The 24,623-nt window shown below is 48.8% G+C and overlaps 9 protein-coding genes and 1 non-coding gene across 10 annotated transcripts; 8 read left to right on the top strand and 2 right to left on the bottom strand.

Annotated features, from left to right (window-relative positions):
- Positions 1-254: 254 nt before the first annotated feature.
- On the top strand, positions 255-328 carry BDV38DRAFT_t75. The gene has a single exon. It is a non-coding gene; the product is annotated as a tRNA-Ile (tRNA).
- Positions 329-1,010: 682 nt separating this feature from the next.
- On the top strand, positions 1,011-1,790 carry BDV38DRAFT_280209 (Nitroreductase-like protein; the record flags this gene model as incomplete). Its single annotated transcript, XM_032059244.1, has 4 exons — positions 1,011-1,298; positions 1,358-1,436; positions 1,502-1,537; positions 1,588-1,790. 4 exons carry the CDS (start codon positions 1,011-1,013, stop codon positions 1,788-1,790), a joined length of 606 nt encoding a protein of 201 aa, XP_031916278.1.
- Positions 1,791-4,266: 2,476 nt separating this feature from the next.
- On the top strand, positions 4,267-5,704 carry BDV38DRAFT_27683 (extracellular proline-rich protein). The gene has a single exon (XM_032058337.1). It carries the CDS (start codon positions 4,568-4,570, stop codon positions 5,399-5,401), a length of 834 nt encoding a protein of 277 aa, XP_031916277.1. The 5' UTR covers positions 4,267-4,567; the 3' UTR covers positions 5,402-5,704.
- Positions 5,705-9,555: 3,851 nt separating this feature from the next.
- BDV38DRAFT_269223 (glycosyl hydrolase) lies at positions 9,556-12,139 on the top strand (the record flags this gene model as incomplete). Its single annotated transcript, XM_032056924.1, has 4 exons — positions 9,556-9,813; positions 9,895-10,350; positions 10,424-10,509; positions 11,023-12,139. 4 exons carry the CDS (start codon positions 9,556-9,558, stop codon positions 12,137-12,139), a joined length of 1,917 nt encoding a protein of 638 aa, XP_031916276.1.
- An 868-nt stretch (positions 12,140-13,007) lies between these two features.
- BDV38DRAFT_27671 (TAP-like protein-domain-containing protein) lies at positions 13,008-15,242 on the top strand. The gene is made up of 6 exons (XM_032058287.1): positions 13,008-13,552; positions 13,615-13,656; positions 13,717-13,976; positions 14,040-14,151; positions 14,207-14,870; positions 14,933-15,242. The coding sequence occupies exons 1-6, from the start codon at positions 13,227-13,229 to the stop codon at positions 15,101-15,103; spliced, it is 1,575 nt and encodes a 524-aa protein (XP_031916275.1). The 5' UTR covers positions 13,008-13,226; the 3' UTR covers positions 15,104-15,242.
- Positions 15,243-15,474: 232 nt separating this feature from the next.
- BDV38DRAFT_290482 (glutathione synthetase) lies at positions 15,475-17,111 on the top strand (the record flags this gene model as incomplete). The annotated part of the gene is made up of 1 exon (XM_032061489.1): positions 15,475-17,111. The coding sequence occupies one exon, from the start codon at positions 15,475-15,477 to the stop codon at positions 17,026-17,028; it is 1,554 nt and encodes a 517-aa protein (XP_031916274.1). The 3' UTR covers positions 17,029-17,111.
- A 920-nt stretch (positions 17,112-18,031) lies between these two features.
- BDV38DRAFT_269220 (DUF3176 domain-containing protein) lies at positions 18,032-19,814 on the top strand (the record flags this gene model as incomplete). The annotated part of the gene is made up of 2 exons (XM_032056923.1): positions 18,032-18,474; positions 18,509-19,814. The coding sequence occupies 2 exons, from the start codon at positions 18,032-18,034 to the stop codon at positions 19,812-19,814; spliced, it is 1,749 nt and encodes a 582-aa protein (XP_031916273.1).
- An 85-nt stretch (positions 19,815-19,899) lies between these two features.
- Positions 19,900-20,802, bottom strand: BDV38DRAFT_27621 (uncharacterized protein). The gene is made up of 2 exons (XM_032058174.1): positions 20,379-20,802; positions 19,900-20,259 (listed from the first exon to the last, which is right to left on the bottom strand). Exons 1-2 carry the CDS (start codon positions 20,738-20,740, stop codon positions 19,986-19,988), a joined length of 636 nt encoding a protein of 211 aa, XP_031916272.1. The 5' UTR covers positions 20,741-20,802; the 3' UTR covers positions 19,900-19,985.
- Positions 20,803-22,550: 1,748 nt separating this feature from the next.
- Positions 22,551-23,524, top strand: BDV38DRAFT_280201 (glutathione S-transferase; the record flags this gene model as incomplete). The annotated part of the gene is made up of 4 exons (XM_032059243.1): positions 22,551-22,611; positions 22,666-22,742; positions 22,795-23,211; positions 23,285-23,524. 4 exons carry the CDS (start codon positions 22,551-22,553, stop codon positions 23,522-23,524), a joined length of 795 nt encoding a protein of 264 aa, XP_031916271.1.
- A 62-nt stretch (positions 23,525-23,586) lies between these two features.
- Positions 23,587-24,580, bottom strand: BDV38DRAFT_240197 (uncharacterized protein). Its single transcript, XM_032053871.1, has 2 exons — positions 24,187-24,580; positions 23,587-24,123 (listed from the first exon to the last, which is right to left on the bottom strand). Exons 1-2 carry the CDS (start codon positions 24,320-24,322, stop codon positions 23,759-23,761), a joined length of 501 nt encoding a protein of 166 aa, XP_031916270.1. The 5' UTR covers positions 24,323-24,580; the 3' UTR covers positions 23,587-23,758.
- Positions 24,581-24,623: the final 43 nt, after the last annotated feature.

Genomic DNA, 24,623 nt, shown 5'->3' with positions numbered 1-24,623 from the left:
AGCACCAACTTGAACACAGTCCCATAAAATTGGGAAAGAAGACGAAAAAGAAAAGAAAACTATAGAGATTGATCTCACAAACATAGAGCTTCACACTTCTATTTAGGTATATATATATAAAAAAAGAAAAAAAAGAAAAGAAAGAGGAAAAAAAAAGAAAACAAGAAAAAAAGTGAAAAACCCGATGAAGCTTGTACGTTGCTCAGTAAAGATTGTTTAATAATGCTAATTATTTCAACTGTTCTTCAACAATTGGTCGCGTAACTCAGTCGGTTAGAGTGCTGAGCTAATAACTCAGAAGTCGAGAGTTCGAGCCTCTCCGTGACCACTTCTTTTTGTTCAATGATTGATTGACATTTTTGCCCAGACGAGTTTACTTCTGGATTTGGTGTGTTACCATTTTGTGATTTATCTTCTTTTACCCGTAGTAGATAGTATGGACTATCTTCCAGTTCTTCCATATGCTAATTCCGCCTGAAGGGGCGCAACTCGAGAATGACGAACATTGCTTTCTCAGTACACAATTAAAACAACCCCCCCCCCCCCCCCATATTAACCGACTTATACTCTTTTGCGCAGTTCGATTGTACCGTCCCGAACCCCTGGTCTTGAGATATGGAATGTAGACATATTTCTTGACCCGCGTCAAATTGCCTGGTGGGGTTGATCCTTGCCTTTCTGCGACGGTCCTGGCGCAATCAGTGGTGTACCCGGGATTTAGGGCTTACTCCCTGCTATCTATATCCTCAAACCTATACTTGATTGACTCTACCGTAATATCAAGAAAAAAATAGCCTCTACACTAAAATAGCTTGGTTCTATCAGAACATCTGATACGCGCATTTCGAAGAGGTCTGCTCAGCCCCCAAATCCGGCCCCCATGGCTAGGATCTTGGGTCAACTCATCACGACTATTTCTCCCTCAAATATCCCTCCTGTGTCCCTGTCAGTCTCTTACAAGATCCACCATTCTCACAGTACCCTTAAATCAGCATCTGTTATTGTACAAAATGGCAAAGAGCATCAGCGATAGCTTCAAAGACCGTCGGACCATCTATGCTCTGACCAACGAATCGACTATCTCCGATGATCGATTAGAGGAATTACTTACCAACGTTGTTCTGCACACTCCAAGTCCCTTCAACAGCCAGACCTCGCGACTGGTCATGCTCCTCAAGGATGAGCACCAGAAACTATGGGATATCGCATATGAAGTTGCAAGCTCAACCGTTCCTCCAGAAGTGTTTGACAAAGTCTACAAACCACGGATCGCCATGTTTCGCGGGGCATATGGGACGGTGAGTATCGCCGTGATTCTGTTGGAATACAATACAGGATGTCCGCTCATTTTCAACAGGTGCTATTTTACGAGGACCCTGCACCGATACGACCCCTAGAAGAAAAGTGGCCGATGCTGAAAGACAAGTTTCCGCAGTGTATGTCTTTGGACAGAAGTATACACTCATCCTTGAATATTCCTGTTGGCTAATTTTGTTCATAGGGTCTGAACATGCCAGTGCGATGAATCAATATGCGCGTGAGTGAAGTCCGACAAAACCTTGAGTACATTGCTGATCAATACTTTAGTTTGGACGCTTCTGGAAGCAGAAGGGCTTGGATGTAGTCTCCAGCACTACAACCCGATGTTTGATGACCCCGTCGCCGAGCAATGGAACATTCCCGCGGATTGGAGTCTTAAAGCGCAGTTGGTCTTTGGGAAACCGATCGGTGGGCCTCGCGAAAAGACTTTTGAGCCTGTGAGCCAGAGGCTGTTTGTGCATGGGAAGTAGAAATACATGGATTGATTGAGTCGCGTTTTTCTAGAGCTATAACAATGTCATCGTGGTCAGTTTGGTTAAGGTTGAACAATATCTCTCTACTGGAATGTTTGGGTCGCGATGTTAAGGAATTTCTAGCTTTCTGCTCTAAGCCTCTAACATAGGTAATTAAATATAAATATACTGAGAACATGTCGGTGTTGCAACTGCGAATATATATATCTGGATGCTGAATTGCCAGAGTGGCCGACTGTTACCATGTCCCGTTTAGCTAGCTAATATCATAACCATAAACCAAGACGAATTCACGACTCTTTAAGATCTTATGCACAGTAATTGTCGTTCAGACGTAAAATGTAGGCAGTTTGACGTGCAGTTGGTCTGAAGCGGAACCCCTCCGGGCCTCCGGTGCCAAGCGACGATCAACGGGGCATTGCATAGGACCTCCAGGGGATAAGGCCAATGACATAAAAAACAAATATGTCGATCGTTTCTTCAGGGTGGGCATTGTGTTTCGGATCTCGTTCGTATCGCCTGACGGCTGCCTATAAGTTCCCCCCGTCCTGCTCTCCTTACTTGAAGTGCACTCCTACGCACTCCAACATGATGTATCACGCGACCGGTCCTAACCCTTATCCTCAATGCATAAGGACTTCGGGCCCTTACAAACCTTGTCATTCGCCATGATTGAAGGATAGGTTCTATATTATCGTACACGAGAGACGAACTAAGAGCGATGTCATGCTGGCTTTTTTCCGATCACGTCATATAAGAATTCAAGTTTCTGTGCCGATGTCACGAATGATATCGGGTTGACTCATATAGATAAGAGATGATACTTGCCGCAATCATCTACTTGATTATGATCGTCTTCCCAAGGACAGCCTCCGTTGCTGAGAAGATGTTCGACTGTATCGTTTTCGACGCGTTGCCACCATCCTTACCGAGCCGAATTCAAGCAAGGCAGGGTTAATACGATCGAGGCGATCTTCAGGCCGACGCTAGTGATCAGTCCAGGCTGCAGTCGATGAGATTCGGCAAAGGCACATCTGATTCACATAGAGGTGTTAAAGCGTCGGACAATTTCTCGTGAATTTCACGTTGCCAATGGCAGATGACAAAGTGACAGGACGATGAGCAAGGCATCACACACTACTGTTAGAGAAGTGTGCGAAAGGTGCAGAACAGCAGGAGGTTATATCACAGTCGTTCTGGGCAGCTTAGCAAGCTACGCATGCGTGCTATTGCGCGAAGGCCTGCTCTAACTCTGCCAACAAGGAATGAATTGAATTGGGAAGGTCGCCGCAGCAAAGCAACTGGACCATTATTCCGCAGCATCGAGACTCACGAATGGACGAGCACGGACCCGACAGACTATCTGTGGTGGAGCAGCCCCTACTATTACTTAGGCAACGGCAAAGATTTCCACTTGTCACCATCCAAGCCGTTCCCGAAATGTGAGCCGCGGTATCTTCTCCAGGCCAACAACACCAACCTCTCCAGACCTAAAAATCATTCACTCGTAATTACGTCCAAGTCCGAGTCATACAGCCGTCTGTAACCAGGATAAGGTCGCTATACGACGGTTGCAGAAGCATGTTACAGAGGCTAGACCGATCGGATTCCTTAGCTACGATCTTAATTTGTCGCGGGAGTCACATTCTGTTCCCGAGTCGACTATCGCCGTGGTCAAGGTAACAAACGAGTGAGCCCATGGGGTGGGTCGAAGAAACAATTGTTCTTGAAGTTCTTGGATACGAAAAGTCAGTTAAGAATATCCGGAACTCCACTAATCATACCGCACATTTGAACGACACCCGCACTGATGTCTCAGCCACACTTGCCGTTTCTCGCAAATGCTGGCTTCATTGAACAAGTGAAGTCATTAATCATGTGCATAGTCTTCTTGAGCTCTCATTATAGATGCTGGTGCTTCCCGACTATCATCTTAGATGACCTACTGGGGGGCTGCTAGGGGTGATCGAGATTGTAGTGTCGAAGATCTGGCTTGCATGCTACATCTCGGTTAGGGGCAATTTTTGCGCTAGTAAGGGAGGCCGTCGAATGTTGAGCTCCATACTCCATGACGTCGAATCTGTCAGTCTGTCGGCTCTTCGCGATGGTCTCAGACTTGGATTGGCGGTAGTGCGCCACACTCGCTTAGCGGCTGTTGACGAGCAAACCATGGGATCACCCTGAAGACCCTGACATCCCGAGGGTTGGTTCAATGTCCTATTTTTACACCAACTTCTGAGACCTTTTAACGGTGCGGCCGAATAGGAAGCCTGCAATGCTCATGCACAGCCAATGACGCGATCGACAGAACTGACAGCTCGCAGCTTTTGCGGCGTTCGGGAAAATTCTCCTCGACGTCGGCAAAGAGCCGAAGTGGAGTCGCCACAGGGTCTAATGCTACGCTTGTGGACCCGAAATTCAATAGTCCCTGCAACGGTTCTTCTATAGGGCCAAGGGAACTGAGGGCCTCCGGTATTGCCGGTCAATGGGGTGATTGCTATGTAATTTTCTCTTCTCCTTTGGGGAAGTGCGGGTGTGCTGCTATTACGTACAAGTCGTGTGGGAGCATATCGTGACTGACTTATATAAAGACGAGGTGATCTACCTTTTTCTTCAGGGTTGTTCTAGATCGATACATCTTATATTCTAGCGTTAGCATACCACCAATACCAAGCACTACGGTCGTTTCTTCTCAATCCATACTACCTTTCGTTTAGCAGCCCTTTGCCGTCGCTTCTTCTTTTAGGTAGCTGATCTACTCAGTTCAAGTCACCATGCGTTCTTCGATGCTCTTGCTGTCTACCCTTGCCGGCTCTGCCCTCGCACTGCCGGGAGTTTACCATCACGGGTTCAACTCAACCTCTTCCTCTCACAGCGCCACCCACTCTCATACCCTTCTTCCCACCGGTGGCGGCGGCGGAGAGAAGCCCACCGAGACAGGAAAAGGTGGTGAATCTCAGACCACCACCGCTCCTGGAGGTTCTGGCTCTGTTCCCGGAACCACTGTGACTTCAACGATCACCGACACCATTACCAAGACAACCTTCAAGCCCTGCTCAACCCCAGTCCACACCGAAGGTGGCACCACCTACTATAGTTCCTGGGTGACTGCTTCCACCTATGAGACTACCACCTGCTACACGACCACCACTGTCTTGACTTCCTCTCCTACCGCCGCTCCCACTGCCCCTGCTGAGACTACTGTTGCCCCCGCTCCCAGTGGTGGCCATGGCTCCGAGACCTGCCCTCCTGCCTCCACCGTGACCGTGTACGTTACAGTGGGCAGCGGTGGCTCTGGTGCTACCACCACCACCGCTGGTCCCGGTGGTCCGGGTGGACACCACTGCGAGCGCTGCGAGACCATTACCTACACCAACACCCAGGGCTACACGACTACCATCGTGATCCCTCCCATCCCAGAGCCCACTGGCACTGAGACCGAGCAGACCACAACCACCGAGGTGCCCTCTACCACTACTGAGACCAACAAGCCTACCGGCACTGGATCCCACCCCACCCACACCAAGCCGACCGGAACTGGCAATGAACCCGCTCCCACCGAGACCAAGACCTGGCATGGTGGCCACCACAGTGTTGTCCGCAACTAAGCTGATATAGTATTTGACATTCTCCTTCAGACGACGATGAAGAGTTATGCTTCTAGTACCTCATGTGCAGCAAGAATGAGGTTTTTACGGTCCTTAATGATGTCTTGCATATAGTGATTTTGATATGCTGTTATGTATTTAATTCTAGCCATTCCTTAATGTTTAGCCACTCCTTCATGTTATAGAGCTCAACAGAGAAGACAATATAGATCAGAAGTGTATGCCAACCAGAAACACTTAATATCAGCGCCATGATGCAAATATCGAAACATGTAGCTACAACGCTCCAGTATCTTAGTGTACGTTATTATTTCTATTAGGGCCGACTATAACTTTACTAGAATTGGCCTGGTTTGACTGAACTGCATCGCGTCTAGATGACTATAATCCTGACAGCCTCCTCAGCCGCTTCTCTGAACTATCTTCAACGGTCAAGGCGAGATTAACTTCGACGATAAGCACTGTATACAGTATCACACAGTTGCTGCAAGCGCTTCGAGATGGAAAGTATTACCCTTTCCGTTATTACCTTTATCCGGGTTTTATTGAAACACCAAATGCGAAGGATGGCGGACTCCAAGTTTCGGGATAATATGTACAATCCCACGATTGGAGACAGTGAATATTAACGTTCGAACTAAGTACCAGCTGGACCGAGAATTGTCTATATGAAACCGCCAATTTCCGAGCAATTAGCAGTATAGATAGGATTCGCGTCGACGAAGCTTAGGGTTAAGGACGGTCGCCGAAGAATGCCGATCCGTTTGAAGATCGTGCAAGCATTATCTGGCTAGACGACCAACGGCGCTTTTGTTAAATGTCTTAGTGCTATCTATCGAAGAGATCAGAGCCACTGTTTCGTATCCCGATTATTCGTAACATCCCAGGAAAAGCGGGATATTCTATCACCCAATGCGAACTTATTCTCGCCTCCCCTCGTCCGACTCCTACCTCTTCCAGCCATGCTTTCATGAACCATGAATATAATAATATCCGATTGCAAGGTTTGCAATTTGACGATAACACCACGCAAGATTCAGGGGGGGCAAAGGCGATCTTAATAACTGGTGTCAGAACACAGGGATGCCTGGTCTTGCATTACGCGTCTCTTTTCTTTTCGCGATCTAGGCAACGATGCCTGCTTGTTGGCGATCCCCCTGCGGAGGGGGTTAGTTCACGTTGCGAAACTTTTGTCGGAAGTGGGATATGACAAGATGTCAAGTTTGAGCGTGTCGATTTGAGGTTCTTGTAAGAAATTGAGTAGGACGCAACGAGATTCGAATCGGCGTCGGCAGATCTTCTCGGAAGAGACTCGGAGGTATCTCGGATACATATCTCCGATTTTCCCCAGAGTCGATAATCGAGTATCGGATTCTTTCGAGTGTATTAGCGAAGTATGGATTCGGCGATCGGAAAACAGGGCCTGTGTTGGCCCGCGCACCGAGGCAGCGGGCTGAGCTGAGTTGATGATATATTCTATCTATGATTCTCCATAGCCGTGGATCTGGAAATTATACTGATCCACCGTCCCACTAGAATGTTTCTATTTCGAGCCTGCGAGTTCAGCCCCTTTTCCCCGTCAGTTCTTTTCGTTCACGACAAACAACATACGAAGTATTTTCCACGACGCCAAACCCGAATATTTTGCTTGCTTTGGTTTAGAATCGCTCGAAACCTATACGGTTTAATCTTAATTTTATTTTATTTTATTTTTTATTTTTATTAATTTGTATCGTCCTATAGGTCAAGGTACTTCCCTGCTCTTGGGATAGGCGGGTTTCGCCGACCGTCACATTCAGTTTTCACAATATTGTGTCTTCCGATTTCCAAGTCTTTTGGGTCTGTGAGGATGAGGAGGAGGAGAAGAAGCCGAGAGTCCTAAGCAGTGGAGAGCGACGCTAAGGATGCTCTGCCCTTTTAGACAGTAGACCCCGAACAGACAACCAAAGATTCGGTTATTCTCTCTGCTCTTGATAAAATGCACAGCCTACTCTAAGGCAACCCATGTTCGGCTCGCACCGACTTTGCCTGTGAACAGAAAAAAAGACCAGCGATCCATCCTCGGCTTCCCCACATCAGAACTCCAAAAAGAGGAGGTCGAATAGAGGGAAGAAGAAGGGCTCGAAGACGGTTGTAGTTGTGTTAGTAATAGACAACACGAGAAAATAGAGCCATAGCCACAGTTGCTTATATTCTTTCCCCTCACGCAGGTCTGGGCGCGGAAGGATTCGATGTGGAGCAGTGGGCCTGATACGATGCCCTTCGGTTGGACTCATGGACTTCAGCCGCATTCTAGAAATCGGTGTTGGTCCTCGGAGCGCAATCTGTATGGGTACAACAGAGCACACACTAGAAAACACAGAGCCTCGTGAAGAGTGTGAGATGCCCAACTCTTGCGGTCTTTTGCTCGGACCATGCCACGTCGCACGGCTGACTGCAGGCACCACGGCCAAGGGCAGGAGGGGAACACACCTCAAGATACGAAGATGGTGCGAAGTTTTTGACAGCGCGGAATACTACGGAAATGTGATAGTGTCGTTTTAGTTTGCTTTTGGATCCCTTGGTGTTTCCTGGTTGGGCCCTCTGCGCGCGCTCTCTCTCCCTTGTGGTGGTTGTCCAATATCTACCCACTTGCCTCCGCCCAATGAGACCCCAAGCGGTGGAGTTATACACATGGGATAACCACTCAGGCGATCACCTCGGGTGATCATACTCAGCAGGAGGTATATCGCGATGGGTGTGCAGAATGAGCCTATCTGAAATGGTTATAGGATCGTTCTGCATCGGTTAGCCGCTAATGGGGCATCTGCCATCTGGTATCCGTGAGGTCCAAGACGGACGACCATGGACCGCAGTGGGGTTATTATGCGACGCGGGAAATGTGGAAAATAAGTGGATAATCAGGATTGTAATAGGTAGTAATAGTAGGACTTGTGATGAGGAGTGTGTGCACGCCCCCCCACTGTTGCCATATCGAGTGTCTTATTGCGACATTTACTGATCATAGCACCAAAAAGATCCAGCCGTAAGTGGGTTGTCCTTCTTTTCTATCAGCTTTCCAAGCCTACCCCCAACAAGTCAACTGCCGTGGAATTAATATAACCCACTGCCGATGGCTGCTGTGGCGGTCGAAGATCGCCCGGCCAAGTGTGGGGGAGACGATGCGATCGACATTCCTAGACGCGAGGAGATTTTCGATAGTTAAACTCGGAATGGGTAAAAGTCGGTGAAAGGCAATCTTTAAGGCAAATTGCTATACCCAATAATACGAAAGATTTTGAACCATGGATTTGTTACCTATCCACTGCTCAAACTGTAACCCCTGGAAGTCGGACATTTATTGATTGTTTTCCCTTGCATCTGCCAACATGTAAGTCTAGTCTCAGGGGGGAAAACTTTCAGGGCTGCGGGAATCACGGGAAATTTTCCCAGGCTTTCCAACTAAAATGCCAGCATATGACTACGTCATTTGGAATACTAGACCAACACCCTTGCCCATAACTAGCCCTAGTACATACTTTAACATGTGCTAGTATTCCCCTTAGTAACTTCTTTCTTTCTGGGTGGCGTTTTTAGCGTGTCTAAGCACGCCATCCCAGTGACTTGTCACAGTCTGGTCCTCGGAGGAAGAGGTACTCCGTATTTCATACTACCCCCATCGCTTAAGCGAAAATATCTCGGCATCAGTGCTGCTGCCCGATTATTGCTGTGCCTTGCGAGAGAAAGGACCCGCCTTGTGGCTCCGTGATGTGGGCTGTTGCGGAGATTGTCCTGCAAGGGAACTTGAAGTTTAAGCTAAACCATTAGTATGAATCCTAATCTTGTCAGACACCGGAAGTATACACTGCAGGAAAACACAGCCTGACTCGGGGCTAACAATCTGCATCTTTCACAATTGGCTGCTTTGGATCCATGCTGCTAGCTTTTGGACTGACAAAAGTCACTAGCGGAAAAACCCTAGTGCAAAGATGCATTTCACGGCGCCTTGTGACTTGTCCCACCAAAATACTGGAGAACATTCTCCATCGTGATGTCAGGACAAGAAAGGGGAGTCCCAGGGAGCAAAAGGGGGTTCCATACATAAACCCCCGGGAAGCCCACTGAAATCTGCTGCATGAATGAGCACACGCAGTCCACTTCCATTGTCATTCACCATGCTCTCCCTCCTGGCTGCCCTGTCCTTGCCCCTGGCGTTGGTCAACGCCTACGCAAACCCGAGTCCCTGCACCGGCGACTGCTGGGCTCATGATCCTGGTCTCTGGCGACGAGATGACGGCACATACTTCCTGTTTTCTACCGCCGGTGGCATTCAGGTCAGCTCGGCACCGGCTCTCAACGGGCCATGGACGAGAGTGGGCGAAGCCTTGCCCGGTGGTTCGTCCGTCAACCACCCCGGCAGCACGAACCTCTGGGTACGTCTTGTTTTTTTCCTGCGTGAGAAACTCTCCAACCAAGTGCTAACACTTTGGTAGGCCCCAGATCTGCACAAACAGGGCGACGAGTATTACATGTACTATGCCGTCTCCACTCTGGGATCTCAAAACTCCGTCATTGGGGTGGCTACCTCCAAAACCATGGAACCCGGTAGCTGGACCGACCACGGTAGCACTGGTCTAAGCTCCGACGGCTCTCAGGGGTATAACACCATTGACGCCAATTGGATCAAGATTGGAGACCAGGGACTTCTCACCTTTGGATCTTATTGGCAGGGCTTGTACCAAATTAATATGGATAGCCCACTGAAGGCCGGCACCGCAGCCGCAGCCAACATTGCTTACAATGGAACCGCCCCTCATGCCATTGAGGCACCCTACCTCTTCCACTACCTCGACTTTTACTACCTGTTCTTCTCCTCCGGGAGGGCTAATGGATACGAGACCAATTTCCCTCCCCAGGGAGAGGAGTACCGCATCAATGTGTGCCGTTCCTCAACTGGCCGAGGTGACTTTGTAAGTGACTTCGCTTCCTGATTTTTTGTTCCTCTCCTATTCTCGATGTTGGTACTAACTCGCATCGCTATAGGTCGATAAAAATGGAGTGTCCTGCCTCGAAAGTGGGGGCACAACTGTGCTCGCAAGCCATGACAATGTGTACGGCCCTGGCGGACAGTAAGTAGCCCTGCAATCTGTTTGGAAGAACTTGTCACTCACGTATTTCAGGGGTGTATTGGCCGATCCGGCACTGGGACCAGTCCTCTATTACCACTATGCGCCTCGGGATGGCGACTTGACTGTTGAAAGCTATCAATTTGGGTGGAACCGTCTGAACTGGGTTGATGGATGGCCCACCGTATAAATGGAAGGAGAAATGAACTTCTGCATGCATATATATATATCCTGATGTGCGATTGGCATACTGATACCATTTAATGTTATTATTTAATACTATCCGTGACTTACTTTTCTTTCTATCTTTTATGCTCTCCGTTTTTTGGGGAGGGAGACTCTTGATGGCGCTGCCAAGACGTAGCCAAACAGAGCCGTCGATGGTCAGCGACAAACAAGAACACGGTAAACAAAAGACTCACTGTTTGGAGTGGCTAACGATCCATGGGACAGTCTTGATATTTCCGAGCATACGATGTTCTGGGCCCCCGTGGCTTTTATGAGAGTGTAATTTAGGGTCCCGATCCATCGGTCTAATAAAACAAAGAAAAAAAAAAACACGAGGTTCCCCGCTTTTGAAGAGAAAACGTGGCCAGAGAAACCCTCACTCATTCACCATCAACATGTCTTTTCGCATCTCCACGACCTCACAACTACGATGGCCGATTATGAAGACACGATTGAGGTTGACTGGGGAGTGGCCACCCCCGATCTGACCGACGATACCTCATCTGAGGCCAGTACGTCCCTACGATCTACCGTGCTCGAATACGAATTCCGCCACGGTCGGCGCTATCACAGCACGCACGCCGGAAACTACCATTTCCCCAACGATGAAGTCGAGCAGGAACGCCTGGACATGGTGCACCATATTTACTATCGACTGTTGCACAATCGATTATTCTTAGCCCCGATCGATCTGGCGGGAAAGCGGATCCTCGATATTGGTACCGGGACCGGGGTGTGGGCCATCCACTTGGGCGATGAATACCCGGCCGCCGAAGCCATCGTCGGCAACGATATCAGTCCTATCCAGCCGCGCTGGGTGCCACCGAACGTGAAATTCTACATTGACGATGTCGAGAGGGATTGGGTGGACGGCCAGAAATATGATCTCATCCACTGTCGCTACATGGCGGGTTCGATTAAGGACTGGCCGCGGTTGATTAGGCAATGCTTTGGGAATCTGAAACCGGGAGGATATCTGGAGCTGCAGGAATCGGTCAATACACTGTATGCGGAGGACGACAGCTTACCGCCCGACTGTAACACGGTGAAGATGATGGATGCGCTCAAGGAGGGATGTCTGCGGATTGGACAAACCATGGATCCCGCTCCACATATGCATGGTTGGGTGGAAGACGCTGGCTTTACCATCGTTGACGAACGGAAGTTCAAGCTCCCACTTGGGAACTGGCCAAGGAACAAGCGGTTGAAGGAATGTGGCAGCTTCAACCGTGTCAACTTTGTCGAGGGCGTGGATGCCTTTACAGCCTCTATCCTCCCGGATATACTAGGCTGGCGGAAGGAAGAAGTGGTGGTGCTTAACGCTGCAGTTCGGAGGGAGGTCATGGCAAACACCATGCATGCGCTCTTCGACTTCCTGGTAATTGTTGCCCAGAAGCCCATGTAGCGACTCACAGGATCTGTGGGGGGCGCATGTTCCAGCAGAGGCCGTGCTGGTTTGGCTGGTCTAACTCGGCGGTAGGGGTCCTTCCTGAGTTCGACGGGACGTTCATTGTTTGGAAAGATCATTTATACTTCTCAGGCAGTAGATGTATCACTTCGCTTATGCATGCAGACTTGGCAGGGCAGTTCAAAGCTGCCTCGCTTCCAGATATCGAGAAAGATTTTGCATGCCGACCGAAAACTGTGGTTGGTTTGGCGAACCGTTTGGAAGTTTTGGTCCAACGGGCACAATTCTAGCTTCAACAAGGCAGTTTTTTTCAAGAGGGAACATGTCATGGCGGCTGAGTTCGCGTGCGTTGATCCTCGATGATGAGCGGTGGAAACGAAGCCCAATGCTCATGAATCATGACCCCAGACTATGCCCGATTCAGCGATATCGAGCGCTGGAACTTTGTCCAGGACGCTATTCCCAATTGGGCCATGGCACTGCCTGGTCAATGGTCCCGATGTGTCCATTCAGCGTCCAGCCATCCATCTTTATGCTTTCCAGTTCAATTTCTGTCCCAGTTGCTTTCCACTCTCTGTTCAGAAGCCAAGCAAGGATCGACGGACAACTGGAGTTCCATCCTCCAGTGGGACTTCTTCCTACATAGCAAGGTGTCCAATGATTCGTCTAGTCAGTGTTGGGATAGACAGAATACGAGCTCCCAGCCTATGGGATGGAGTGCTCAACCAACAGAACGACCAATACAGAGGATGCACATCAAAGGCTAAGGGGTTCCGCCCAGAGGCTTCATCATGCTGCTTCGAAGATGTCATCCCGCTGCCAAGTGGACCGCCACCCGCTGAGCCTTATTATTTGATAGTGAAAGTGATAGCCCCCATGGTGTCAATATACAGGCATGGCATTAACTTTTTCGTTCGTCAAGTACAGTGACATGGGCATGTCCGACCGCGTGGCTATTTTTGGGCATTCATGACGATGGAAAAATATTCCGACTGCGAATATATAAGGAGACCACCGATGGGGCCATGACTCCACTCGGTTAATAGACCACAAATCGATTTGCCTTCGATTAACTGCAACAAGCATGTATCTTAACTTCAACGTGCTTTGCACGCTCCTCATCGGAGTGGCTCAGGGGACACCCCTTATTCGGTCGCCAACGCCTCATGCTCGGAACCAGCAGATTCAGTGGAGTCCCTGTGAGGCCAACGGAACCCTGGCCACGGAGTGCGCTGCGTTTCCTGTGCCCCTTGACTACACCAATGAAGCCTCTGATGCTACCCTGAACCTCGAGCTCATTCGGATTCGCGCCCCGAACAGCCCTTCCAAAGGAAGCGTATTCCTGAATTTCGGCGGCCCAGGTGATAACGGAAAACTTAGTCTAGCTACGTACGGACCGATGCTACAAGCGTAAGTGTCTCTTGCATTTGACTGGAGACCTTTGCAGTGTAAAGCTCATGATGTCTGTATAGTGCGACCGGTGGCTACCACGATCTTGTAGTGCTCACCCCAAGGTACGAGTGTTCAACCCCCCGTTGTTCTTCTCATTGCCAAGCTAATCCGATCCTGCACAGAGGAATGGGCAATACCATTCGATTCTCCTGTTATGCTACCGATGAAGAACGAGCTGCAGCCTCAACGTTATACCCGGAACTCGCTGGTAACGCATCTGACGTCGCCCTGGGACACAACAATGTGTCGTCTGGCGTCTTTGCCGACACCTGTTATGCAACCCAAAACGAAACCGGCCAATTTATGACGTCAGCCTTTGCAGCGCGGGACTACATACGGGTTATTGACGCCCTAGAGGAAGACGGACTTTTACGATACTGGGGTGAGGCGATCCGTACTGCTCGAATTGTCTTGGACTCGACCCGCTGACCATGGACTTTGGTAGGCCTCTCATATGGTACCATATTGGGCGCCACGATTGCCGCTATGTTTCCGGATCGGATAGGCAGAGTTATCCTCGATGGTGTCGCCAATCCACATGAATACCAGCTGAACCGGTGTGTTATTCCATCTTCTTAGCTTCGTGGAGACACTCATACTGATCCCATGCAGCGATTTGCAGATGCTCGTAGACACGGACAATGTGCTTACTGGGTTCTGCGAGGAATGCGTCGCCACCCCCGATAAATGTCCGCTCGCCCGAGACCGCAGTGCAGCGGAGATCGAGGAGGCTATCTATGAATTGATCGATCATGTGAAATTCCATCCTCTCCTCATCCCGGTTGCAGGCACTCCCACCCTTCTCGAGTACACTACCCTTAAGACTCAGATTTTCAGTGTACTTTATTCTCCAACCGGCTGGGATGACTTTTCTGCCTTTCTCGATAACCTCATGACTGGCAAGCTCGAGGAGGCAGGAGAATATCTCACCAAAATCACATCTGGCCCACCCAGCTTGGACGCTGAAGCTCAGTTTGGAATTAAGTGCAGCGACTCGTACCGTACTGACAACAGCGAGGAGGACGTGCTCTCGCTTATCAAGCAACGCCACGAGCTCAGCCGGATTGGAGGAGATGTCTCTGACTTCGTTCTTACCCGATGCGCGGAATGGAAGATCAAGCCAAAGGAGCGATACACGGGTAATTTCCAGGCGACGACGAAGAATCCGCTCCTGATCATTGGCAACACTGCTGATCCGGTCACCCCCCTTGCAGCCGCACGCAATGTTAGTGCAGGGTTTACTAATAGTGTTGTGCTCGAGCATGGTGGTTACGGGGTAAGTTTCACCGGTTCTTAATTCCTTCATGCTCAGCCACTCACTGCTCATTCTTTGACTAGCACGCAAGCTTGGGGCAGGCATCCCTCTGTACAGCGAAGGCCGCTCGCGCCTATTTCATGGATGGCACGCTGCCTGAACCGGGTACCAAGTGTGAGATCGACACCACGCCGTTCTCTGGTGATAACGGATGGGAGAAGGTCCTCAAAGAGCTCGCGGCCGATAGTAAATGAAGCCGAGGGTAATGGCCTATCGAAGACGTTCTGGAATAGATAATGACGATACGGTTCGCGCTTTGTTCATGTTGTTTTGTGATATTTGTCCACTCGTTACTCTCGGCGATCAATTCGTCGGCTGCTTCGCACTGTTTATAACGTACTTTATCAAGGCCCTAGTATATAATTCAAGCACGTCTTAATGTTGGAGCACCGATGCCTGCACCGATGTCTTGTATAAATTGTAGCTACCAAGTATCTGGTCAAACAGAGGTCAATTAAGTGGCTTTTAGGATCTGCGGCTACACAGCCACAGTCACCTGAATACCGACCCAAACCCTAATCATCTAACCAACGAACAGAACGGACGAGACTACAACAACCCAACAATGGCTGCTTTCAATGAACAATACCCCCCCGACTTCCCCGACGAGAGAGGTCTCGCCCTAATATCCGACATCGTAGACTGGCAGATCAATCATGGCTCATTACTGAAGCACATTGATCCTGAGACTGATTTCCCTGATGACCCCTCCCAATGCTACCCCGTCGGCGTCACGGTCTTTCCTACATTATTCCCCCGAGAGCAATTCAATCGCGCTTGTGAATTACAAACTATCTACAATGAACTGTATTGCGCCATGGCTGAAGATGAACATTGGATTTTCCAGGCAATCCGAGACCTGATTCCAGTTGACCCCCTCGCCGCAGCACTCTGGGGCATTCATGAGGAGGTGAAAAAAGTTGGATATGCGCAAAAGGTCTCCGTCGGCATTTTCCGATCGGATTACATGCTAGACGCACCTGAGATGGAGTTTCCTCTCCGACCAGGAGACACTTTCGATGGCGCCCTAAAGCAGGTCGAGCTTAACACATTCTCATGCGCCGGGGCAACCCATGCGAACAGGGCAGCCGAGATGCATCGTTACTTTGCACGCACCAATGCCTATGATCCTGGAGTTGACCACTCAATCAACGTCTCACTCGCTGCTCTACCCCGTAACAACAACATCACATCCCTCTCTGCATGTCTCGCCGCTGCTCACAATGCATATGGACCGAAAAAGAGCAGCGCGGCTACCGACACTGCCGTTCTATTCGTAGTGCAGCCTAACAACTTCAACATCGCCGACGAGCGCCCCCTGGAGTACGCATTATGGGATCGCGACCCACCCGTTCCCACATATCGAGTCGACTATCCCACCGATTTCCTAAAATATACGACGTTAACTGAATCGCGAGAACTCCTCTTCCATCCACCATGGTTAGGGTCGAAGTGCGTCGAGATTTCGGTCGCGTATATGCGCGCCGGGTACGAGGCACACGAGTACGACGCAGCTGGTAAAGAAGCTCGTCTACGAATAGAGCTTTCCACGGCGATCAAATGTCCTTCACTGTTAGCACACATTTGCACGTTCAAAAAAGTCCAGTGTGCTCTCACGACACCCGGAGCAGTGGAACATTTCATATCCCCCGAAAAAGCAGCGCTCATCCGGTCGACGTTTGTATGCATGTATCCACTCGACGATTCTGAGGCTGGAGCCTGTGCTCGTCGCCTGGCGACTGACCCGGAGCTTTCGCGAGATTACATCTTGAAGCCATCGTTGGAAGGTGGGGGACATAATATATTCGGGGAGGATATTCCGGATTTCCTTGCTTCTATTCCCGAGTCTAAGTGGGCCGCGTATATTCTCATGGAGTGCATTCGGTCGCCGTCGGTGTCTAATGTCTTGTTATCTTCCACTGGGTTGGATTCTGGGGGAGTTATCTCGGAATTGGGGATATTCGGGACATGTCTTTGGCGGAAGGGGAGCGAGGGTCAACATTGTGAGATGCTGCAGAGTTCGGTCGGTGGATGGTCCTTCAAGACTAAGCATGAAGACGTGAATGAGATGAGTGTTGTGAAGGGATATGGCTGCTTTGATACGCCGTTACTGTTCTGATATTGCTGTACAACTGGTATCGCTGGATCACTACGGAATGATATATGCTTTGGAGAATTGGTACACTTAGTACCCGAGTTCCGATATGGATGGCTATTCCAATTCGACATTTAGTATTATTTCACTTCTGCTATAGAGTAGATTTAGTTGCAAGCAAGGTCTAGCTGATTGCCAAGAATGCAATGACTGATCGCAGTTAATTGTAAACACAGCTCTGTAGTCGCACCATTGGATCCTCCGAATAGAACTTCAGGCATGGCACGATTCATGGGCGAGTATTCCCGACGTGTATTAGTAGCTTGCGGAGTTTATCTTGCCACTGGACGTACTCCGTAGCTGGGAAAAATGGTCATAAAAATAGAAGAGAGGAAAGAACAGACAAGGAAGAAAGAGATCAAGAGGCGATCGTGGCGGAGATTAAGAAAAGATCAGCAACACCGTCCACCAAGGCTGGTAAAACGGTTCCATGGCTCCGAAACTGCCGACACCGTTTGATTATAGCAACGTTCAGACGATACGCAGTAGTCTGCGGAGACACATAGCTAGACTGCCTAGTGTCCTTTTCAAACACTGCAGTACATTGATATGTCGATTTTAATTAAAACACTACCTCTTTCCATCGGTTTTAGGAAGGTAGGTTGAAGGGGTGTACAGACAGACTCCTCTAAGCCTCTGCTCGACTCTAAGGGGTACCTAGAGGAAGATCCCTATCGCCGATCACCTCCTGACTCAGAAAATCATGGAGAAAATGTTCCCCATCTATACTGGAAGAGGAAATTAAATGGGTCTCAGCTGAAGCCACGCGGCGCCGATCGCAGCCCTAGTTTCACTTATTAGCCTAATACGGTAATATATCGTCGCCACACCCGATGCTACGTCAATGCCAAATTTTCAAGCATGTTGTCTCACGGATTGAATTGTGGCTTGAATTTAATCTTTTAAACATTGTTTCAGTGTTTGTTTACACCCCGAGTAGGAGCAATGTGTATAGACCTTAGCTACCATGGAGCACGCCAAAGATGAATACCGTCTCTCGTATGTCCGAATGGATGACCCACTGGAACACCAGGCGCAGCGTCAACCGTTGTCCGCATCCGATCAGGCTGTTCTTGCCCAAGGGTCAGGATCCCTAGGGTCAAGTTGGATATGGGAGATTATGAGCTGTGTGGTGGCCGTGGCATCGCTTGTCGGCATTATCGTGGTGCTGTATGTGTACGATGGGAAACCTATGCCGGATTGGCCGTACGGTATCACCTTGAACGCAGTTATCTCTCTTTTAACCACGCTCATGAAGGCTGCCATGGCGTTCCCAATCACCGAGGCCTTGTCTCAACTTAAATGGTCGTGGTTTAGTCGAGGAAATAAGCTGAGTGACTTGGCATTGTTAGATGCTGCGAGTCGGGGGCCTTTCGGGGCTGCTCTGGTGCTGCTTCGGTTTATACCTCGGTAGGTGCTGCAGCTTCCAATACACCCGAGTGAGGTCCAGCGCTGAACGGGGAAAAAACAGATACTTGGTGACGGTGGGATGCCTTGTTCTCGTCGTCGCGGCAGCCATTGCCCCGTTCGTCCAACAAGTGATTGCAATCAATATGCGGCCAGTTCACTCTTCCAACTCGTCTTCGATTCAAATCTGCAACACCAGTATGTACACCGACTACGGCGAGGGAGCTGGTCCAGGGCAAAATGAAGTGCTACTCCCTACCCTGGCGTCTATTTACACGGGAATCTTCCAAGACCAGAGCGCCAGCAGTCCTTCGGTGATGACAACTTGTCCGACCGGGAATTGCACCTTTGTTCCCTACCAGTCTCTGGGATTCTGCAGTCGCTGCGCCAACATTACCGATCAGCTTACACTGAACAAAACCACCCTAGGGTTTAGTACGATAGAGACCTATGACTATCAGTTACCGAATGGGTTCAGCTTCAGCACGTCACAAACGGGGATGTACCTCATGAATTCAACAAACGGCCTTCCCCTCCTTCAAATCGATACCAAAAACTTGCCACTCATCATGAATTTCACGGCTATCAGTGCTTCCGGCTATGGAGTACCACCCCAAGTCAGCGCAACTGAATGTGCTTTGTACTTCTGTATTGACACATACGAAGCAACCGTCAAGGATGGCAAGTTCAGCGAGCGAATAACGTCCTCCGCTACCTTCACTAACCTAACAGCCGACGCTGTCCTGGAGAACTTTGCCCTAACTCCGGACATCTGCTACGTGAACGGGACGCAGCACGACGACAAAAGCGAATGCACCTATTCAGTCAACGTATTCAGTCGACTGGCAATGGCTAACTCCCTGACCCCACTTCTGAACGGGACAGGACAATTAATCATGTCCAATCGACGATATTGGTCCACCGACACGGCTAAAGCTCTCTATGGAGTCCAAGGCAACTTCACCGATATTAGTACTGTCTTCACGTCTCTCGCCACTTCACTTACAACACATGCCCGGAATCAAGTCTGCAAAGCCTCGGTCAAGGGCATGACATGGACTGTGGAGTCCTTCGTCAGCGTTCGCTGGCTGTGGATGACTCTTCCCATTGCCCTCGTTGGAATGACGATCGTCTTTTTGATCGTGACCATGATCAAGACCCGGAACCAATACATTTGGAAATCATCGCCCCTGGCTCTTTTATTCTCGGATTTGGCTGTGGATGGGCAGCATACCTTCGAGCGGAATCCCAGTCTCAGTGGTATGGAAGATGTATCGAAGAAGATGAAGGTTTGGCTGGAGATCACACAAGCAGGCGTGAAGCTCAAGGGTATTCCCCGGTAGCGATAGGTTTAACTCAAAATTTGTAATACTAGGAATAAAAAATTAATGTGTACAATTACCTGTTTTAATTCTCCCTTCCCTCTTTTTCTTTTCTTTTTGCTTTTTGTTTTTTGGGATGGCTTTAATCCAGGTTTGCGGGGTTACTATCGACGATATCCACTATGATCCACACTAATCCATAGGGTCAGCATTGTCCAAAGACACATTAAGTCTCTGGCGAAGATAAGTATTATCCTGCCGAAGTCTCTCGATTTCGTGCTCATACTCCTCCAGCGTATCTTCATTCGCTGACTCGAGCTCCTCGATGATCTTGAACACACGCCATAACCGAAGGACCACGATCAGAGACCCCAGTTCTTCCTCTATGCCATGAAGAGCAACGTCGACCCCGAATGCGACAATAATCACAAGTGCGTCGAAGACGTGGAACTTGGATGAGAAGTAGCTGGTGATTCGGTTAGCTTTCAGATCCGGGGTTGTGGAGTGAATTTGACAGCTCGCATAGCGATATATATACTGGTACAGATGTGCTTTGGAGAGCAATTGCAAACCTTGAAGACTTACCACTTTCCAAAACTGAATACAGTAACCATCAATTCCAACATGAAGAGACACGAGAACACCAACCCGATGATCGCGAGTACCTCCTGAGTGACACTCCAGCCGGCGGCTACATAAGAACCATGTTTCGTTAACTCACAGACATGTAACTCGATCAGGAAATCGGCAAAGGTACAAGCGACATCGACGGAAACGAGCAGCAGGATGAGATAATGACCTCGTCGCGACGATAAGAAGTCCCGCGCCGCCTGTCGCCACCGTGCGATGAGGGGAGGTTGTCCTTCTTCCTCTGGCAGATATATCTGTCGCTCTCGGTGTGATCTGAAACGGTGCTCGTAGAGTAAGGGATCGGCTGGAGAAGCCATGGTATTCGATTCTACTATTCTCGTATGTCTAGATTTGTTCTGGACGTCAAGAGATATCTTCCTCCTTTCCTTTTGTTTTTGCCTGCCGCATGATTCGCAATCTCGTACCTGATCTGCGATGTAGCCGATACCTAAATGTCTTTTCTACGGTGGGCCAGAGCGGCCACTTCGCAACTGACAGTTATCCTCAATTATCTTGTCTAGTATGATACTGACTCTCTGAATCCATGTAGTTACTTCTCTTTTATATCAATGATGATGTTTTGGTATTTGGAATAGTTTCATTTGATTTTCTGGGCACCGCAGTCACGTAACCTACTTTGCTACGAAGTCACTCCAAATTGCTGTTCACTTGCATCATGTCCCAAATCGTTGCTGAGATACATCTACATCCACGTTCTGATCGACAGTACTTGAGGAAATCGACAATAACGAAGACCACTGACAAGGTGCAGTTGTATTAGTTATTTGAGAGTCGGTCAACCCACATGGCTCCTCTAATGGGGAAGGCGCATATCATAACAATGTAGACATTCTTCTGTTTAATCATCCACCCCTCAGGAATATTCACAGTCTTACTAGGCATTCAATGTACTTTTCCTAGGATACAATATTCTCGGATAAGTTAGAGCGTCCGTAACAGCGAACCACATGCCACATAAGTATAAAGTAGATTACTAACAAAAGACTTATGCGCTGACATATAACAGATATATATCCTTGCTTATTATAGAGAATCTCTAAACTTAATGTACTTCTATCAATATACACCTAAATAGGTTTTTGAACATTTTCCACAAAGAGGGGAAAAAAAAAAAAAAAAAACTGTTGTTCTATTCCCCAGATAAAGAAAGACGTGGTCTTCACAAGACGTCGATTCCAAGGGCTATCCATACAACGAAAGCACCAGCACCTCATACCTACCTATCCCACGCAATCCGCTTTGAAAATATCATATTTTACTTAGGCCAGATAGGCTGCGACCCTGAGACAGGGCTCCCGATAGAAGGTCCAATTCAGGAACGGACTGTGAGTTCAAGACATAACCAATCAACACGGCCATACATTTGCTGAATATACAGTTACAGAAGCAAATATTATCAAACATCAGTTCCATTCTCTTGGCTGGTGGTCAAACTTGGAAAATATTGTCAAGTGTAACATCTACCTCACGAATATGGGTGACTTTGGGGGTATGAATGAAGTATATACGACCTTCTTTTCAGATTCAATGCCGGTGAGTTGAGATTCCTTACACTATAGTGGCGCTTGTAGACAGACCAGATAGTATTGACGAAATATCGAAGGCCCGGAGCTGTATTTGTGTCAGAGAGCTACCTCTAGGGACCAACGTTGAGATTGAATGTGTCGCAGCTGTTAAGGGCGATCAGAAGGAACACCTGTTATCTGCACTTATATAATAATAGCTATCCCATGAACCTGTATCCGATAACTATTCAACTGTATAGTCGTACGTGCCTAAATCAGCTTCAAGGCTTCACTTCTAACTACCACGACATACCCCCGAACCGAGAATTGTCTTTTGGTCTAGGATATTGACGAGATAAAAGAATTATGGACCTTGTAATGTTTTCCAAATATCTTCACGTGCCAATCACAGATATCTTGATATGATAAGCATCTGGAACATGTCTTGTAGTGGATAGTCTGGAATACGAGAAATGAGTCATGACTCTCCACCCCACTCCCCACGTTGGGTAACCATTATATATAAATGGATCTCTTTCCTTGATGTAACGACAATTATCAAACCAACCGTTCTTCAAGAAGTAACGTTCAGTAGTTCACAATGACCGAACAAACGCAGCAGCCTGACTACCATCTCATCGGAACCCATACGAGATACTCCAGTATGCAACATCCCGCTTTCCCCCTCACCATCAACTAACGATCTTATACTACAGGCTGGACATCCCGTGTAGAAACGGTCCTCAAGTACTTCAACATCCCTTACACATCCCAGATCATCCACTTATCTGAGGTATCCAACATATCCCCAACACACGTCGTGACAAGAAAACTGACAAAAACAGGTCAAAAAGGTCTCCCATACAGGCCTAGTCCCATTGCTAGAATGTCGCTCACTCGGCCAAAACATCCGTCTCAATGACTCCCTAGCCATCTGCGAGTTTCTGGCCGAGTCCAATCCCGAACTCAATCTCTGGCCGCGCGACCGACGGCTCAGAGCATTGGCGCGCAGCGCAGCAGCGGAGATGCACTCGGGGTTCTCGACATTGAGAAATCATTATGGCACGAACTTCATTGCCCGGTATACGGGGAACGTTCCCGTATCCGAGCAGGCAAAGAAGGAGATCGAGCGACTGCTCGTTATCTGGGATAATGCGAGGCGTACGACCATGGCTTGTTTGGCCGAATTGAAAGAGAAGGATGAGGGATTCTTGTTTGGTTCGTTTAGTATTGCCGATGCTTTCTTCTGGCCTGTTCTTTGGGTATGTATATTCCTTGCCTTTCACAGTAGTCGCATCGTTTGATTTCGGGGTCGATGCTGAATGAATCCCACAGCGCTTCCGTACCTATAACCTTCCTCTTGACACGGCCAGTCCTGCTGCGTTGGCCTGGATGGAGACTATGTGGAACAATCCCACTATACAGAGGCTGGCGCATAACTATTATCGCCAAGCAGAATTACCGGAGACGCGGATCGCCCACTATGATGATATCTTCCACGACCGGGATGATGTTCAGTATGGCACGTTCTTGGAGGGTTGGACGTTCAGCGTTGCTGAGAAGAGGTTTAACTGAGGTGGAAACTAAACCATATTGAGGAATGGTGATAGTAATACAATCGTAGATTTGATAAAACAGAACTTGAAACCTGCTAACTATTTATACAAAGTCTCGGGTATCGAGCATAACGTAGAACTGACTAAAGGTTTCCGGACCTTGAAAAGTCACATGAAAAGAAAACACCCCATGGACGAAATCGACAAGAATATGTAAGGTGGGAAGCGATATGTACAAGCCGAGAGACTACACTTAGCAGCCCTTGCACTCCTTGACCCAAAGGTTGAGGCCGTAGTACTCAGCATTGTGGCCACCGTACCAGTAGACCTGCTTGGAGGGAGCGTCGCCGACATCAACGGAGAACCAGGGGCGACCGTTGTTGGTGAAGTAGCCCTGGGTGTTCTGCCCGAAGCCGTTCATGTTGCCGTTCTCGGGAATAGCACCAGAGTGAGGGACGGTGAGGGAGACGGGGGTCACGTCCTTCTCCACGATGTAGAGGTTCTGGAAGGCCGTGGGGACACCGTCCTTGGAGGTGAAGGAGACCATGCCGTTGGCGGCGGAGCGCAGGATGAGGATCTCCTTGCCGTCGGTAGCGTCACCGCCGACGTAGACATACTCTGGATAGAAATTGTCAGTGGTCGTTCATGGACTCTTGGAACCCTTACTAAAAGAGGACTTACGGCCATCAGTCAGAGCAGTTCTGCCGCCATCAGCGACCAGAGTGAAGGCCGCGGGGAGGGCAGTGTTGTTGGAAGGGACAGCAGCAGCGCTGACGACCGAGAGAAGGGAGGCAAAAGCAGCAACGGAGAACTTCATTTTGGATGTGTTGAGAGGTAAAAAAGTGGGTATGAAAGAGAATCTGCTCAGTGTATTTTGTAGTTTGTTGATGAAGATGAGATTGTAAATCGGAATCCCAGGGGCCTTTTATATCCCGGCCGTGAATCTATATCTCTGACGTTTAAGCTATGATGGTTAAGACTTCACTCTCCAAATCTCCTAAAATATCCAGACAGTGGAGAAAGAGTGAGACATGTTTTATTCATGGCAAGTCTTCATAGGGTGTCAATATACGTGAAGTGGGTCAGATCCCGACATTCTTTCAAACATCCAGGAATCA

This window comes from Aspergillus pseudotamarii, assembly GCF_009193445.1.
Source record: "Aspergillus pseudotamarii strain CBS 117625 unplaced genomic scaffold BDV38scaffold_12, whole genome shotgun sequence".
Classification (NCBI taxonomy): Eukaryota; Fungi; Ascomycota; class Eurotiomycetes; order Eurotiales; family Aspergillaceae; genus Aspergillus; species Aspergillus pseudotamarii.
The sequence above is the reverse complement of the archived record's forward strand: the minus strand, read 5'-3'. Positions and strand labels throughout refer to the sequence as shown.